The 18564-nt window shown below is 46.5% G+C and overlaps 1 protein-coding gene across 1 annotated transcript; it reads left to right on the plus strand.

Moving 5' to 3' along the window:
• Positions 1-379: 379 nt before the first annotated feature.
• LOC142912585 (uncharacterized) lies at positions 380-16871 on the plus strand. Its single transcript, XM_076060721.1, has 3 exons — positions 380-475; positions 13119-14214; positions 16861-16871. Exons 1-3 carry the CDS (start codon positions 425-427, stop codon positions 16869-16871), a joined length of 1158 nt encoding a protein of 385 aa, XP_075916836.1. The 5' UTR covers positions 380-424.
• Positions 16872-18564: the final 1693 nt, after the last annotated feature.

Raw genomic sequence — 18564 nt, forward strand, 5'->3', positions numbered from 1 at the left:
ACAGAGACACACACACATCACACACAGAGACACACACAGACACACACAGAGACACACACACAGAGACACACACAGAGACACACAGAGAGACACACACATACATACACACAGACACACACATACACACAGATACACATACACACAGATACACACACACACTATTACACTATTCAACTATAGACGAGAGACCTGCAGTAATCTATCAGTGCAGGAGCGGAGCTGCTGTGAGGCGAGGCGCTTGGAGCTCTCTGATTGGTCCAAGCGGCGACTTGGAGCCAATCAGATTTGGTTCCTCCCTAGCCACGTGACGCGGGATTTTTTTTTCCCGCCAAATTTTTGAGACTCCTCCTCGGCCAGGCGCCATTTTGAGAGTCGTGAGGTTCGGATTTGAATTTTTTTAATTTCGGAGCAGAAATTAACGACGATGACGACCCCCCAGGGGTGCGAGATCGCCTCTCGTGAGGGAAAACGTGAGGTAAAAAGTGGCCTCAAATGTCCAGCCCGTGATTCGCAGATAGTTTAAATATGCACTGTTGAATTTATGGGCAGTGTTGGGTCTATGGGGCAGTGCTGAGTCTATGGGGCAGTGCTGAGTCTATGGGGCAGTGCTGAGTCTATGGGGCAATGTTGATTCTATGGGGCAGTGTTGAGTCTATGGGACAGTGCTGAGTCTATGGGGCAGTGTTGAGTCTATGGGACAGTGTTGAGTCTATGGGACAGTGCTGAGTCTATGGGGCAGTGTTGAGTCTATGGGGCAGTGTTGAGTCTATGGCCATTGACAAAATACAAACGATTTAATTTGTGAATAATAATGTAGCCTGGTTATTAAGTATGGTGAGTGTACTGACAGTCTATAATGTAGACTGTAGCCTGGTTATTAAGTATGGTGAGTGTACTGACAGTCTATAATGTAGACTGTAGTAATGGTTATTAAGTATGGTGAGTGTACTGACAGTCTATAATGTAGACTGTAGTAATGGTTATTAAGTATGGTGAGTGTACTACAGTCTATAATGTAGACTGTAGTAATGGTTATTAAGCTGAGTGAGTGTACTGACAGTCTATAATGTAGACTGTAGTAATGGTTATTAAGTATGGTGAGTGTACTGACAGTCTATAATGTAGACTGTAGTAATGGTTATTAAGTATGGTGAGTGTACTGACAGTCTATAATGTAGACTGTAGCCTGGTTATTAAGTATGGTGAGTGTACTGACAGTCTATAATGTAGACTGTAGTAATGATTATTAAGTATGGTGAGTGTACTGACAGTCTATAATGTAGACTGTAGTAATGGTTATTAAGCTGAGTGAGTGTACTGACAGTCTATAATGTAGACTGTAGTAATGGTTATTAAGCTGAGTGAGTGTACTGACAGTCTATAATGTAGACTGTAGCCTGGTTATTAAGTATGGTGAGTGTACTGACAGTCTATAATGTAGACTGTAGCCTGGTTATTAAGTATGGTGAGTGTACTACAGTCTATAATGTAGACTGTAGTAATGGTTATTTAGCTGAGTGAGTGTACTGACAGTCTATAATGTAGACTGTAGTAATGGTTATTAAGTATGGTGAGTGTACTGACAGTCTATAATGTAGAATGTAGCCTGGTTATTAAGCTGAGTGAGTGTACTGGCAGTCTATAATGTAGAATGTAGCCTGGTTATTAAGCTGAGTGAGTGTACTGGCAGTCTATAATGTAGACTGTAGCCTGGTTATTAAGTATGGTGAGTGTACTGACAGTCTATAATGTATACTGTAGCCTGGTTATTAAGTATGGTGAGTGTACTGGCAGTCTATAATGTAGACTGTAGCCTGGCTATTAAGTATGGTGAGTGTACTGACAGTCTATAATGTAGACTGTAGTAATGGTTATTTAGTATGGTGAGTGTACTGACAGTCTATAGTGTAGACTGTAGCCTGGTTATTAAGTATGGTGAGTGTACTGACAGTCTATAATGTAGAATGTAGCCTGGTTATTAAGCTGAGTGAGTGTACTGGCAGTCTATAATGTAGACTGTAGCCTGGTTATTAAGTATGGTGAGTGTACTGACAGTCTATAATGTAGACTGTAACCTGGTTATTAAGTATGGTGAGTGTACTGACAGTCTATAATGTAGACTGTAGCCTGGTTATTAAGTATGGCGAGTGTACTGACAGTCTATAATGTAGACTGTAGTAATGGTTATTAAGTATGGTGAGTGTACTGACAGTCTATAATGTAGACTGTAGTAATGGTTATTAAGTATGGTGAGTGTACTGACAGTCTATAATGTAGACTGTAGCCTGGTTTCGATTTAAAGCTTTCGTGACTGCAATGATTCATCTTCTTTGGTTCTTTCGGTAAAGTCACGTAGAATGAGAATAAAATAATAAATTGATAAAATAAAATAACACAATAATATTCTCACGACGTTTCGGCCACAACACAAGCGGCCTTCATCAGGTGAAGGGAGCGAGACTGTCTGGTAGGACAGCGCTGGAGTGAGAGAGCCACGTTCAGATCACGGCTTTTAAGCTGTGTGAGAGGAACAAAGAGCCTTGACGAAGGAATTAGCATAAAATTTAGCATTGAAAAGGCTGAATGATTAGCTTGTGACTGGTCACAGAAATAGCTATGTTAAAAGTTAAAGCATACACCTCCGCAGAGGCACCCATTGTTAAAAGGAATTAGCATAGAATTTAGCATTGAAATAGCTAAATTAAGGCATTCGCTTGTAACTGCTACAGAAATAGTTACGTTGAAGTCAGAGCATACACATTCACCGAGGCACTTAGTACAAATCAAAACAGGAGAATTTAGCATTGAAATAACTAGGCGAATTTAGCATTGAGCTATTCACAGTACTATATAGTGAACCAATAAAAACTAAAATATAAATTACCTTCATGTTATCAATAAACTCTATATTCTCCAATCAGCTAAGCTACCAACCATAAGTCGTTATATATCACAATGCTATATGGCGAAAAAATGGGTGGATTCTTACCCTCAAATTTCCGTACCACGGATAGCTACGGGCCCCGTTCAGACGGACGAGTTCGTCCATGGTCGGAACAGAGGAGGGGGAGAGAGACAGCTGCGAAGCCCTAGTATACTCCATGTTGTAAACCATACCATTAACCGTGGTGTGAGAGATATTAAGAGGCAATGCTGGCGAAAGAGCTGCGGTCTGAAGGTCATCGTAAAATTACAATTAATTAAGAACAGAAATGATTTAACACATCTTTCCAGTGGTTACTAAGCCTGAATCCATCTTCTCGGTTGAAATTGTCTCTGTGCTTGTATATGTGAATGGCCTCATGAACGAATCTCTCATGGTAGCCAGTTGGTTTGCAAAGAACCTCCGTCTTGGAGAAGTCAATGTCATGTGAGCCCACTGAATTGTAACAGTGATCTGCCACGGCAGAGGAGTTCGTCTTACCGTGTTTCAAGTCTGCTTTATGTTCGCGGATGCGATCCGAGATATGTCTTTTGGTTTCTCCAATGTAGCTACTACCACAGAGGCACTTTAGTTTGTAAACGCCCGGGTACTGTATGTCTGGAAGAGCATCTTTTACAGATGGAACTAAATCACGGATTTTGTGTACTGTGTTGAATCGGACCTGGATCTTGTGTTTATTCAGGATTTTGGAGATCTTTTTAGTGACCCCTGCAATGTAGGGTAAGGTGATGGTTTTGAGTGGCTCCACAAGAGGATCCTTCTTCATGACTGGAGTGATGGCTTTGCGGATTGTGTAGTCGGAGTAGCCATTAGCCCTGAGAGCCTGGTGTACGTGCTTGAGTTCACTGGTAATGTGTTCCTGGTCGGAAATGCATTGGGCTCTATGGTATAGAGTCTTGATGAGGCAGTTCTTCTGGGATGGATGGTGGTGGGAATCCGGTTTCAAGTAAGCATCTGTATGGGTAGCTTTCCTGTAGACAGAGTGGCTCATTGAACCATCATGTCTCCTTTTAATTAAGACATCCAGAAAGGGTAGTTTGCCATCTTTTTCGACCTCCATGGTAAATCTGATGGCTGGGTGTATGGAATTGATGTGGTCGCGGAATTGGTACGGAAATTTGAGGGTAAGAATCCACCCATTTTTTTGCCATATAGCATTGTGATATATAACGACTTATGGTTGGTAGCTTAGCTGATTGGAGAATATAGAGTTTATTGATAACATGAAGGTAATTTATATTTTAGTTTTTATTGGTTCACTATATAGTACTGTGAATAGCTCAATGCTAAATTCGCCTAGTTATTTCAATGCTAAATTCTCCTGTTTTGATTTGTACTAAGTGCCTCGGTGAATGTGTATGCTCTGACTTCAACGTAACTATTTCTGTAGCAGTTACAAGCGAATGCCTTAATTTAGCTATTTCAATGCTAAATTCTATGCTAATTCCTTTTAACAATGGGTGCCTCTGTGGAGGTGTATGCTTTAACTTTTAACATAGCTATTTCTGTGACCAGTCACAAGCTAATCATTCAGCCTTTTCAATGCTAAATTTTATGCTAATTCCTTCGTCAAGGCTCTTTGTTCCTCTCACACAGCTTAAAAGCAGTCTATAATGTAGACTGTACTGACAGTCTACATTATAGACTGTCAGTACACTCACCATACTTAATAACCATTACTACAGTCTATAATGTAGACTGTAGTAATGGTTATTAATGGTTATTAAGTATGGTGAGTGTACTGACAGTCTATAATGTAGAATGTAGCCTGGTTATTAAGCTGAGTGAGTGTACTGGCAGTCTATAATGTAGACTGTAGCCTGGTTATTAAGTATGGTGAGTGTACTGACAGTCTATAATGTAGACTGTAGCCTGGTTATTAAGTATGGTGAGTGTACTGACAGTCTATAATGTAGACTGTAGTAATGGTTATTAAGTATGGTGAGTGTACTGACAGTCTATAATGTAGACTGTAGCCTGGTTATTAAGTATGGTGAGTGTACTACAGTCTATAATGTAGACTGTAGTAATGGTTATTTAGCTGAGTGAGTGTACTGACAGTCTATAATGTAGACTGTAGTAATGGTTATTAAGTATGGTGAGTGTACTGACAGTCTATAATGTAGAATGTAGCCTGGTTATTAAGCTGAGTGAGTGTACTGGCAGTCTATAATGTAGAATGTAGCCTGGTTATTAAGCTGAGTGAGTGTACTGGCAGTCTATAATGTAGACTGTAGCCTGGTTATTAAGTATGGTGAGTGTACTGACAGTCTATAATGTATACTGTAGCCTGGTTATTAAGTATGGTGAGTGTACTGGCAGTCTATAATGTAGACTGTAGCCTGGCTATTAAGTATGGTGAGTGTACTGACAGTCTATAATGTAGACTGTAGTAATGGTTATTTAGTATGGTGAGTGTACTGACAGTCTATAGTGTAGACTGTAGCCTGGTTATTAAGTATGGTGAGTGTACTGACAGTCTATAATGTAGAATGTAGCCTGGTTATTAAGCTGAGTGAGTGTACTGGCAGTCTATAATGTAGACTGTAGCCTGGTTATTAAGTATGGTGAGTGTACTGACAGTCTATAATGTAGACTGTAACCTGGTTATTAAGTATGGTGAGTGTACTGACAGTCTATAATGTAGACTGTAGCCTGGTTATTAAGTATGGCGAGTGTACTGACAGTCTATAATGTAGACTGTAGTAATGGTTATTAAGTATGGTGAGTGTACTGACAGTCTATAATGTAGACTGTAGTAATGGTTATTAAGTATGGTGAGTGTACTGACAGTCTATAATGTAGACTGTAGCCTGGTTTCGATTTAAAGCTTTCGTGACTGCAATGATTCATCTTCTTTGGTTCTTTCGGTAAAGTCACGTAGAATGAGAATAAAATAATAAATTGATAAAATAAAATAACACAATAATATTCTCACGACGTTTCGGCCACAACACAAGCGGCCTTCATCAGGTGAAGGGAGCGAGACTGTCTGGTAGGACAGCGCTGGAGTGAGAGAGCCACGTTCAGATCACGGCTTTTAAGCTGTGTGAGAGGAACAAAGAGCCTTGACGAAGGAATTAGCATAAAATTTAGCATTGAAAAGGCTGAATGATTAGCTTGTGACTGGTCACAGAAATAGCTATGTTAAAAGTTAAAGCATACACCTCCGCAGAGGCACCCATTGTTAAAAGGAATTAGCATAGAATTTAGCATTGAAATAGCTAAATTAAGGCATTCGCTTGTAACTGCTACAGAAATAGTTACGTTGAAGTCAGAGCATACACATTCACCGAGGCACTTAGTACAAATCAAAACAGGAGAATTTAGCATTGAAATAACTAGGCGAATTTAGCATTGAGCTATTCACAGTACTATATAGTGAACCAATAAAAACTAAAATATAAATTACCTTCATGTTATCAATAAACTCTATATTCTCCAATCAGCTAAGCTACCAACCATAAGTCGTTATATATCACAATGCTATATGGCGAAAAAATGGGTGGATTCTTACCCTCAAATTTCCGTACCACGGATAGCTACGGGCCCCGTTCAGACGGACGAGTTCGTCCATGGTCGGAACAGAGGAGGGGGAGAGAGACAGCTGCGAAGCCCTAGTATACTCCATGTTGTAAACCATACCATTAACCGTGGTGTGAGAGATATTAAGAGGCAATGCTGGCGAAAGAGCTGCGGTCTGAAGGTCATCGTAAAATTACAATTAATTAAGAACAGAAATGATTTAACACATCTTTCCAGTGGTTACTAAGCCTGAATCCATCTTCTCGGTTGAAATTGTCTCTGTGCTTGTATATGTGAATGGCCTCATGAACGAATCTCTCATGGTAGCCAGTTGGTTTGCAAAGAACCTCCGTCTTGGAGAAGTCAATGTCATGTGAGCCCACTGAATTGTAACAGTGATCTGCCACGGCAGAGGAGTTCGTCTTACCGTGTTTCAAGTCTGCTTTATGTTCGCGGATGCGATCCGAGATATGTCTTTTGGTTTCTCCAATGTAGCTACTACCACAGAGGCACTTTAGTTTGTAAACGCCCGGGTACTGTATGTCTGGAAGAGCATCTTTTACAGATGGAACTAAATCACGGATTTTGTGTACTGTGTTGAATCGGACCTGGATCTTGTGTTTATTCAGGATTTTGGAGATCTTTTTAGTGACCCCTGCAATGTAGGGTAAGGTGATGGTTTTGAGTGGCTCCACAAGAGGATCCTTCTTCATGACTGGAGTGATGGCTTTGCGGATTGTGTAGTCGGAGTAGCCATTAGCCCTGAGAGCCTGGTGTACGTGCTTGAGTTCACTGGTAATGTGTTCCTGGTCGGAAATGCATTGGGCTCTATGGTATAGAGTCTTGATGAGGCAGTTCTTCTGGGATGGATGGTGGTGGGAATCCGGTTTCAAGTAAGCATCTGTATGGGTAGCTTTCCTGTAGACAGAGTGGCTCATTGAACCATCATGTCTCCTTTTAATTAAGACATCCAGAAAGGGTAGTTTGCCATCTTTTTCGACCTCCATGGTAAATCTGATGGCTGGGTGTATGGAATTGATGTGGTCGCGGAATTGGTACGGAAATTTGAGGGTAAGAATCCACCCATTTTTTTGCCATATAGCATTGTGATATATAACGACTTATGGTTGGTAGCTTAGCTGATTGGAGAATATAGAGTTTATTGATAACATGAAGGTAATTTATATTTTAGTTTTTATTGGTTCACTATATAGTACTGTGAATAGCTCAATGCTAAATTCGCCTAGTTATTTCAATGCTAAATTCTCCTGTTTTGATTTGTACTAAGTGCCTCGGTGAATGTGTATGCTCTGACTTCAACGTAACTATTTCTGTAGCAGTTACAAGCGAATGCCTTAATTTAGCTATTTCAATGCTAAATTCTATGCTAATTCCTTTTAACAATGGGTGCCTCTGTGGAGGTGTATGCTTTAACTTTTAACATAGCTATTTCTGTGACCAGTCACAAGCTAATCATTCAGCCTTTTCAATGCTAAATTTTATGCTAATTCCTTCGTCAAGGCTCTTTGTTCCTCTCACACAGCTTAAAAGCAGTCTATAATGTAGACTGTACTGACAGTCTACATTATAGACTGTCAGTACACTCACCATACTTAATAACCATTACTACAGTCTATAATGTAGACTGTAGTAATGGTTATTAATGGTTATTAAGTATGGTGAGTGTACTGACAGTCTATAATGTAGAATGTAGCCTGGTTATTAAGCTGAGTGAGTGTACTGGCAGTCTATAATGTAGACTGTAGCCTGGTTATTAAGTATGGTGAGTGTACTGACAGTCTATAATGTAGACTGTAGCCTGGTTATTAAGTATGGTGAGTGTACTGACAGTCTATAATGTAGACTGTAGTAATGGTTATTAAGTATGGTGAGTGTACTGACAGTCTATAATGTAGACTGTAGCCTGGTTATTAAGTATGGTGAGTGTACTGAGAGTCTATAATGTAGACTGTAGCCTGGTTATTAAGTATGGTGAGTGTACTGACAGTCTATAATGTAGACTGTAGTAATGGTTATTAAGTATGGTGAGTGTACTGACAGTCTATAATGTAGACTGTAACCTGGTTATTAAGTATGGTGAGTGTACTGACAGTCTATAATGTAGACTGTAGCCTGGTTATTAAGTATGGCGAGTGTACTGACAGTCTATAATGTAGACTGTAGTAATGGTTATTAAGTATGGTGAGTGTACTGACAGCCTATAATGTAGACTGTAGCCTGGTTATTAAGTATGGTGAGTGTACTGACAGTCTATAATGTAGACTGTAGTAATGGTTATTAAGTATGGTGAGTGTACTGACAGTCTATAATGTAGACTGTAACCTGGTTATTAAGTATGGTGAGTGTACTGACAGTCTATAATGTAGACTGTAGCCTGGTTATTAAGTATGGCGAGTGTACTGACAGTCTATAATGTAGACTTTAGTAATGGTTATTAAGTATGGTGAGTGTACTGACAGTCTATAATGTAGACTGTAGTAATGGTTATTAAGTATGGTGAGTGTACTGACAGTCTATAATGTAGACTGTAGCCTGGTTATTAAGTATGGTGAGTGTACTGACAGTCTATAATGTAGAATTTAGCCTGGTTATTAAGCTGAGTGAGTGTACTGGCAGTCTATAATGTAGACTGTAGCCTGGTTATTAAGTATGGTGCGTGTACTGACAGTCTATAATGTAGAATGTAGCCTGGTTATCAAGCTGAGTGAGTGTACTGGCAGTCAATAGTGTAGACTTTAGTAATGGTTATTAAGTATGGTGAGTGTACTGACAGTCTATAATATAGACTGTAGTAATGGTTATTAAGTATGGTGAGTGTACTGACAGTCTATAGTGTAGACTGTAGTAATGGTTATTAACTATGGTGAGTGTACTGACAGTCTATAGTGTAGACTGTAGTAATGGTTATTAAGTATGGTGAGTGTACTGACAGTCTATAATGTAGACTGTAGCCTGGTTATTAAGTATGGTGAGTGTACTGACAGTCTATAATGTAGACTGTAGCCTGGTTATTAAGTATGGTGAGTGTACTGACAGTTTATAATGTAGACTGTAGTAATGGTTATTAAGTATGGTGAGTGTACTGACAGTATATAATGTAGACTGTAGCCTGGTTATTAAGTATGGTGAGTGTACTACAGTCTATAATGTAGACTGTAGCCTGGTTATTAAGTATGGTGAGTGTACTGACAGTCTATAATGTAGACTGTAGCCTGGTTATTAAGTATGGTGAGTGTACTACAGTCTATAATGTAGACTTTAGTAATGGTTATTAAGCTGAGTGAGTGTACTGACAGTCTATAATGTAGACTGTAGTAATGGTTATTAAGTATGGTGAGTGTACTGACAGGCTATAATGTAGAATGTAGCCTGGTTATTAAGCTGAGTGAGTGTACTGACAGTCTATAATGTAGACTGTAGCGGTACGTAGCTAACCGTGCTAATTGTGTTTTGGTTGCATTTTGCACAATTATAATCGTACAATATGGCACCAATCTTTAGCACGAATGTTCAGTTTTATCCTGAAAATTCATCTCTGACACTTTCAGTGAATACCTGAAATGATTTCCATTGAGAATGTCAATCTCTTGACACGTAAGGGGAAAATATCCCGGTGGGTTATGACCACGCGATGCCTCGCATTCACCATGACAATGCAGTGAATGTGCTGGGGGAAAGTAAGCACATTAAGAGCAAATATCCTAAAAAAATTAAAATAAAACTTGACCATAACTTACTTTTTGGCTTTTTCGGTGAAGTCACATAACGGCCAGCATGTTTTTTTTCCCTCCAAATGTTATTGTAATCTGTGCACATGACCTGATGAAACGAATAACCTTTTTTTTAAATAACCCACGTGACAGATCCAACTCATCTCTCTTAAACTATAAACTAGTTTTTCTATTTTCTTGTACAAGGTAAGGCTCACTGAGCTATGTAGCTTTTTTTCACAAGCGACCTGGCCATCACGAATGAAAGCTCAACACAAAGTGACTTCATCGTGTGGAAATGTATCGCAGTTAAATATTTTAAATGCGTGATGTTAATTCTAAATCTGGAGGGGGGGGAAACCGGAGGAACCAGAAACAAATCCATGCAACCACGAGGCAGAGACACGCACACTCCAAATATACTACCAGCAGCTCCACTATCAACAACAACAACAACCGCAGTTCGCCACTAAGTGGCGGTGACATCACCACGACGCTTGTGCCAGGCGATGTGCACCTTGAGGCCACGTGAATTGTCGAACGCCCGCTGGCAGGAGGTCACGGGGCAGACCCAGATGCGACAGGTCGACTGACTGAGACGACTGGCTGATGCACCACCTGTGCCCCCTACTGTGCCAACTTGCTGTCCTCAACGGATGGCACCTCAGCCAGCCACTCACAGGGGGTGACTTCCTCCAATATTTGAGGCACCGCAGCCTCAGTAGAGTCATCCCCACTTTGTCCCACGTTGTTTTCCTGGCTGAGGGATTTCCCCAGGACCTCAGGAATGCTCAGAAAATCTGCAAACTTGTTCCTGGGGGTCGGATATTGGATCACCGTTCTTTCCCTTAATGATGGTAATAGGTGTGGCGCTGCAGGTTACTTTTTTGATAGAATTAAAGAGCGATTTGTGATCGTGGGCCACTGAGGCAGACTCCATCTCCACAGCAACCCGCGACCACCACCCATTCTTGCAGTGCCTCACGGCTCTCTGAACCTTCTGAGCGAAGGCTGCGGTAAGCCTCCTGATTCTCCGACGTGGGATGCTGTAGCCGATGAGAGAGGGCCTGTCGATTTTTCTCAGCCGGCTTGAACACCTCCTCTGTCAGCCATGGTCTCTGGGGAGGTCTGGACCGTGTACCCAAAGCAGCCATTGCAGCTACATGAGCTACAGTCCTAAACCTCGCCCATTTCCCCTCGACATCAAGAGGAGTGGGGGACGATGCCAATCCCAGCCGCAAGCGATGATGAAATTCTCGTTTGTAACTTTCATCAGCTAGCTGAGACCATGCCACTAAGGGTTTGAATGGGGTCCTGGGTGTACACCCACCACCGGAGTGGAATAATTGCAGGTGCATCTTACAGATGACAAGTCGATGGTCAGTGGGCAGATCAGCTCCACGGTAGGTCCTGGTGTCAAGGACATGGGCCCGCATTCGCTGTTCCGTCACTATGTAGTCCAGCAGATGATCTTGCTTGGACCCGGCATGCATCCATGATGTGGTGTGGATGCGCCGATGCCGGAACAGCGTGTTGGTAATTACAAGCCCATGGGCTGCACAAAAATTTAGCAGCCTCCTGCCGTTGTTATTGAGCTGGTCTGCCCGATGCCTTCCAATTACTCCAGACCAGGTGCCAGCATCATGACCAACTCGGGCATTGAAGTCACCCAACAAGATGACTCTATCCCGAGGGGCCACTTTAGCCAGCACCTGTGACAGGAGGTCATAGAAGGCATTTGACTCATTGGCCTTGCTTGCATCCCTCCACGGATGTTTGTCTTTGGTGGGGGCATAAGTTACCATGACCACCACTCCTCACCTGTGGTTGATGGGAAGGCGAGCCCAAAGTAGCCTGGGGCTTACAGCTTCCCACAACTCATCACCACGCTCTCACACCCCTTCATTCTTTTATTCAGAAAAAGAGCCACACCCTGTTGTTTGGCAGTCTCCTGCCCCGTGTAGAGGACTGTCCACCCCTCATGGTGGCAGGAGCCAGAGCCGGTCCACAGGACCTCCTTATTGCCACAGAGATCCAGGCGGTACCGGTCCAGCTCTTGACAGAGGAGTGGCAGCCTCTCCTCCGCAGTGAGCGTTCGAACATTCCACGTGGCCACACGTAGTGGTTTTTTGTTGTTTTTGGAGGAGCCCCGAGGGGAAGGATTCAGTCTCCTGGCTTCGCCAAATGGGGTTTGGTCAGGAGACGTCATAGACGCCTGTCCCCCCGTGGCCTCCGGCACAAGCTTATTTATAAAATGTTGGTGGTTTAGTGGTAATTAATTGGAGGTGGAGGGGTTACCAGCCCCTCACACCTGTCCAGAGCCCCCACTTAGCCACTGTGGTGGTTACAAACGCCATGAGGGGAAAGGCCAATCCGAATTGGCCCTCCCCCCCGGCACTGCCCACGGCAGCGTTGCCCGTCCGGCACCACAAGGAGGTAGGGGGTTGTTTTGTCGGACACCACCACCATTACCACCAATTCTACCACCAACACTACCACCACCATTACACCACCACTACTACCACCACCACTAGCACCATTACCACCACCACTTCCACCACTTCCACCATTACCACCACTACTACCATACACTACCATCACTACCACCACCACCATTACCACCACTACTACCAGCAACGCTACCACCACCATTACACCACCACTACTACCACCACCACTAGCACCATCACCACCACCACTTCTACCACCACTTCCACCATTACCACCATTACCACCACCACCACTACTACCGTACACTACCATCACTACCATCACCACCACCATTACCAACATCACTACAATCACTGACCACCACCGCTACCACCAATACCACCACCACTACCAGGACTTTTGCGTGCTGAATGCTGGAATCTGATCCCGCGTCTCCTCCCTCTCCTCCGGCCCTCCCCCCTCACCAGCGGCCTCCCAGACAGCCTCCCCTGGCCCCGGCCCCGACCCCGGCCACGGCCACGGCCGCCCCCTCCGCGAGGGCTCGCTCCTCCTGGCCCATCTGGGTGCCCAAGCACTCCGCGGACGACGCCGGAGGAGGAGGAGCCGAGTCCCACGCGGCGCCCTCCAAGGTCGCTCGCCCGCTCGGCGACGACGCCGGGGGGCCGGGGCCCGCGCCGGGGCCTCCCCGCCGCGGCCGTCGTCTTCGTCGCCCCGTGACGCTCCGGGCTCTCGAGGGGGGGGGGCGCCGCCGCCGGGAGACTCCGGCGGTGGCGGCGCCCCCCCGGGAGAGCTGCCACGGCGGCGGCGGCGGCAGCGGCGGCGCCCGGACGACGCCGACGCCGGGAATCGGCCCGAGGGTCGCCCCGGAGCGCGGAGACGGCGGCGGAGAGTCGGGGCCGGCGCTCGGCGCTGACGAGGCGGCGGGCGAGGAGGAGGAGGAGGAGGCGGAGAGACGCAGGGAGGACGCGGTTGAACCGCGTGCGGCGTGGAAGAGACACTTCGACTTTTGGTGGCAGGGCATGGGCAGGAGGGGGAGCAGCAGGAGGGGCGGAGGAGGAGGCGGAGTGAGACGAGGAGGAGGGGAAGAGGAGGCCGAGGCGGCGATGAAGGCGGAAGAGGAAGAGGAGGAGGAGGTTTTGACCGGGCGGTCGCCGCTAAGCAAGCGGCGGGAGGCTGCGGCGGCGGATTGCCCGGCGGGACCGAATCCCGATCCCTGCCCGGGCTCCTCTACCTGCCGCGCTCCTCCGCCTCCTCCGCCTCCTCCGCGCTCGGCCCCGCGTGGGGCGACGTTCCACTTCTTCTCGCTGATGCCGTGGCCGCTGGCTGAGCCGCCACCACCGCCCACCGGGAGGCGCCGGGGTCGCGCTCTGGAGAAGCAGCGGCAGCGACGGAGACAAATTCAGCAACAATACCGGCAGCAGAGAGCGTCGTCATCGTCGTCCAACTGTTGGTCGTTCTCGGACGCATCGTCGTCGTCGTCTTCATCGCCGGAGGTGGTGGTGGAGGGTGACGAGGTGAAGGAGCGGAGGGACGACGAGGAGGAGGGGGAGGTGGTGGTGGAGGGTGACGAGGCAAAGGAGTGGAGGGACGAGGAGGAGGAGGGGGAGGTGGTGGTGGAGGGTGACGAGGTGAAGGAGCGGAGGGACGACGAGGAGGAGGAGGGGGAGGTGGTGGTGGAGGGTGACGAGGCAAAGGAGTGGAGGGACGAGGAGGAGGAGGGGGAGGTGGTGGTGGAGGGTGACGAGGTGAAGGAGCGGAGGGACGACGAGGAGGGGGAGGTGGTGGTGGAGGGTGATGAGGCAAAGGAGTGGAGGGACGAGGAGGAGGGGGAGGTGGTTGTGGAGGGTGACGAGGTGAAGGAGCGGAGGGACGATGAGGAGGAGGAGGGGGAGGTGGTGGTGGAGGGTAACGAGGTGAAGGAGCGGAGGGACGAGGAAGAGGAAGTGGTGGTGGAGGGTGACGAGGTGAAGGAGCGGAGGGTCGACGAGGAGGAGGAGGTGGTGGTGGAGGGTGACGAGGTGAAGGAGCGGAGGGACGAGGAGGAGGAGGAGGTGGTGGTGGAGCGTGACGAGGTGAAGGAGCGGAGGGACGAGGAGGAGGAGGAGGGGGAGGTGGTGGTGGAGGGTGACGAGGTGAAGGAGCAGAGGAACGAGGAGGAGGAGGTGGTGGAGTCTACGGGGGGCGTCCGCAGGCTGCTGCTGAAGTTTCGCGCTAGCCGCCTGCAGCCAAACGTCGACAGAGCACGAGACGAGGAGGAGGCGGCGGACAACGAGGAGGAGGAGAACGAGGAGGAGGAGAGGAAGACGAGGAGGATGAAGAAGAAGAAGAGGAGGGGACTACGGAGATCACGCAGTGCAACCGATGATGGCGACTGCAAGTCGGGCGACGAGGTGGAGGAGGAGGAGGAGGAGAGGGTGGCGAGTCTCAAGAGGGTGGAGGAGTGCCGGATTCTCAAGCAGATAGACGACATCATGGCTGAGATACACCAGCTGGAGGGGAGATGCAGGGTGAGGAGGAGCAGATGAGGTGTAGGGTGGTGAGGAAGGGCTGGGTGGTGAGGTGTAGGGTGGTAAGGAGGGGCTGGGTGGTGAGGAGGGGCTGGGTGGTGAGGTGTAGGGTGGTGAGGAGGGGCTGGGTGGTGAGGTGTAGGGTGGTGAGGAGGGGCTGGGTGGTGAGGTGTAGGGTGGTGAGGAGGGGCTGGGTGGTGAGGAGGGGCTGGGTGGTGAGGTGTAGGGTGGTGAGGAGGGGCTGGGTGGTGAGGTGTAGGGTGGTGAGGAGGGGCTGGGTGGTGAGGTGTAGGGTGGTGAGGAGGAGGGTGAGGAGACTCCAGGGCAGCGGGTGAGGGCGTTGGGAGTGGCTCACTCGCTCACTCGCTCGGACACTCAGTCACTCACTCAGTCACTCACTCAGACACTCAGTCACTCAGACATGTACTCAGACACTCAGTCACTCAGACAGTCACTCAGTCACTCATTCAGACACTCAGTCACTCAGACACACACTGACACACACACACACACTGACACACACACTCAGACACACACTGACACACACACACTGACACACACACTGACACACACAGCATGATACACACACTGACTGGAGGAGGTGGAGCGTGGTCAACACATCTACGCCTGAAACATTTTAGAAAGAAGCGGAGAATACGGAACAACCCACCTGTTGTACATTTCGATTTCCGCGTTGCCTCTAATCTTCAGTCTTGCTGTGTATCCACCGTCAGCTGGAGCTCGCCTTCTATAGCGAGGATATCCATCATCTCCAGTTTGTGTGTCTTTAATCAATTGTCTCGGATATTTCTTGCTGCTCTCTATGTCCTTCATACATGCTGCTGCATTGACATTAAGGTTTCCGCATGGCCCATGAATCATATTTGCGGTCACTACTGCAAACAGATTTTGAGGCTTCCTCTGGATTTGGAAACTCGGCAGATATAACATCGATTTGGTTCGGATGATTTTTTTCTTTCAGCCAGATTAAAATATGAGCGTGGGGAAGTCATCTACATCATTAGACCACCTTTGGCAGTACCAAAATATAATAATAGGGTTTTTTTCCCCTTTTTTCTGGCAACAAAACTGAAACCTTTTTACAAGGATTCATGTTACAGCATTAACCACAATACCTGCAGTCAAAATGCAAACAAAACACACGCACTATGATCATATATGTGGCATTGTCCTTGAAACCGATTGGTCCACACCAAGGGACGGCTTTCTTGAGAGCCTCGACCCAATTGGTGCTCGACCAGAGGACGCCAAAAGGTTTCAGTTTTGTTGCCAGAAAAAAAAGGGGAAACCCCTATGATGTGGAAGTCCTCGTTTCTGCCACTCAGTTGAGTACATCCAGCATCTTGATTCTCCAAAAAACACGACTCTCAGTGAATGCTCTCGATGAATTTAACTTGCTTTTGTCTGAACACCCTGGCTGTGAAGTCGTATCGACGGCTGGGTGTCTGGCCGAATGAAAGTTTTTATTATTTTTGTTTTATTTCAGGCCAAGTTGGATTACATGTAAAGGTAATAAATAAGTCGGGGACATCCATACGCTCGAACGTATGACATGGCACCTTGAGCATATTCGTGCATGCGTCTAGGGCTTCCTGTGAACGTAGCAGACGCCTAGATGTTACAAGGGGGGGGGGGGATGATGTTGCGCCATTGTTGGGCTGTATGCGTATTACCACGGGAGCTGACCTGTAATAGTGGACATGCGTCAGCAGGGGGTGGTGGACAGACCAGGTGGGACGAACAGGGCCCCCAGACCCCAAGAGGGGGGGGGGCCTGGGGGATGTTCCAGGGCCCCCTAGAGAGTCCCAGAAGGCTTGGCCAGGGGCGGAGAGACCCTGGAACGGGGATAAAAGCCGGACCCCTGAACGGGTTTGGCGGTCCTCGTCCACCTGAAGCTCTGAAGAAGACTCTGAGCGCTACCCTGAAGACCCTGAAGCGAAGAGCCCAGTGACCCTGGCTAGGGTCGGGTTCAGACATAACCAGTGTAGGGTTAGCGCTAGAACCAGAGTAAGGGCACCGTAGTGTGGAGGGACTGCCTCCTGAGGTTATCGGCTGTGAGGGGTCGTCACCCCTCTGTGTTGTGGTTCCCTTGTTGAATAAACGTGTTGCCTCCAGCGAACCGTCTCGCCTCATCTTGGACCCACTGCACGTGTAACCTGTGGTAATGAAACCTCTTGTCGCAAAAAATTAGCGGCGTGCGAACATGAAAGGTGTTAACGAAGTAAAAATAAATTTTGATTTTAAGCTTTCGTGACTGCTAGGAATTCATGTTCTTGGTTCTTTCGGTAAAGTCACCACGTAGAAGGGAAACAATAAAATAATAAAAATATAAAACAATACAATTCTCACGACGTTTCAACTGCAACACAAGCAATCGTCGTCAGATGTGAAAACCACAACAAGAAAAATAATAAAAATATAAAATAAAAATTCTCACGTTTCGACTGCAACACAAGCAATCACCATCAGGTGTGAAAACCACAGCAAGAAAATTTGAAAAAAGTGGCGCTTTTTTAACGTTAGCACCACGGAGAGCGATTTGACAGTCATTCAGATGGACGAGCCCATCTATGTTCGGGATAGAGGAGGGGGGAGACGAAAATAATGGATGCGGTCTGAAAGCCACCATAAGTGTGAACAATCATTTAAGACCCGAAATGGTTCATCAAATCCTTCCAATGATTGCTAAGCCAGAATTCCTTCCTCTCGGTTGAAATTGTCTCTGTGTATATGTGGATAGCCTCATGAACGAATCTCTCATGGTAGCCAGATGGATTGCAAAGAACCTCCGTCTTGGAGAAGTCAATGTCATGTGAGCCTACTGAATTATAAGTGATCTGCCACGGCCGAGGTGTTGGTCCTACTGTTTTTTAGGTCTGCATTCTGTTCACGAATGAGGTCCGAGACATGTTGTTTGGTTTCTCCAATGTAACTACTACCACAGAGGCAACTTTTTTTGTAGACGCCAGGGTACTGTATGTCCGGAATCACATCTTTTACAGACGGAACCAGATCACGGATTTTATGTAATGTGTTGAAACGAACCTGGATCTTGTCTTTAGTCAAGATTTTGGAGATCTTTTTTTGTGATCCCCGCAATGTAGGGTAAAGTGATGGTTTTGAAAGTCTCCTCAAGAGGGTCCTTCTTCATGGTTGGAGTGATAGCTTTGCGGATTGTGTAGTCGGAGTAACCATTAGCCTTAAGAGCTTGGTGTACGTGCTTGAGTTCACTGGCTATGTGTTCCTGGTCGGATATGCATTGGGCTCTATGGTGCAGAGTCTTGATGAGGGAATTCTTCTGGGATGGATGGTGGTGGGAATCCGGTTTCAGGTAAGCATCCGTATGGGTAGCTTTCCCGTAGACAGAGTGGCTCATTGAACCATC

Source organism: Petromyzon marinus, unplaced genomic scaffold (genome assembly GCF_048934315.1).
Source record: "Petromyzon marinus isolate PM22_M1 ecotype Great Lakes invasive population unplaced genomic scaffold, UKy_Petmar_22M1.pri1.0 PM_G_Scaffold_21, whole genome shotgun sequence".
Classification (NCBI taxonomy): Eukaryota; Metazoa; Chordata; class Hyperoartia; order Petromyzontiformes; family Petromyzontidae; genus Petromyzon; species Petromyzon marinus.

Excerpts from the sequence above, each read along its gene's own strand:
- LOC142912585 (XM_076060721.1), top strand. The coding sequence starts at position 425 with ATGACGACCCCCCAGGGGTGCGAGATCGCCTCTCGTGAGGGAAAACGT. Across the intron at positions 476-13,118 it reads CTCGTGAGGGAAAACGTGAG|CGGCCTCCCAGACAGCCTCC; the intron begins GTAAAAAGTGGC and ends CCCCCTCACCAG.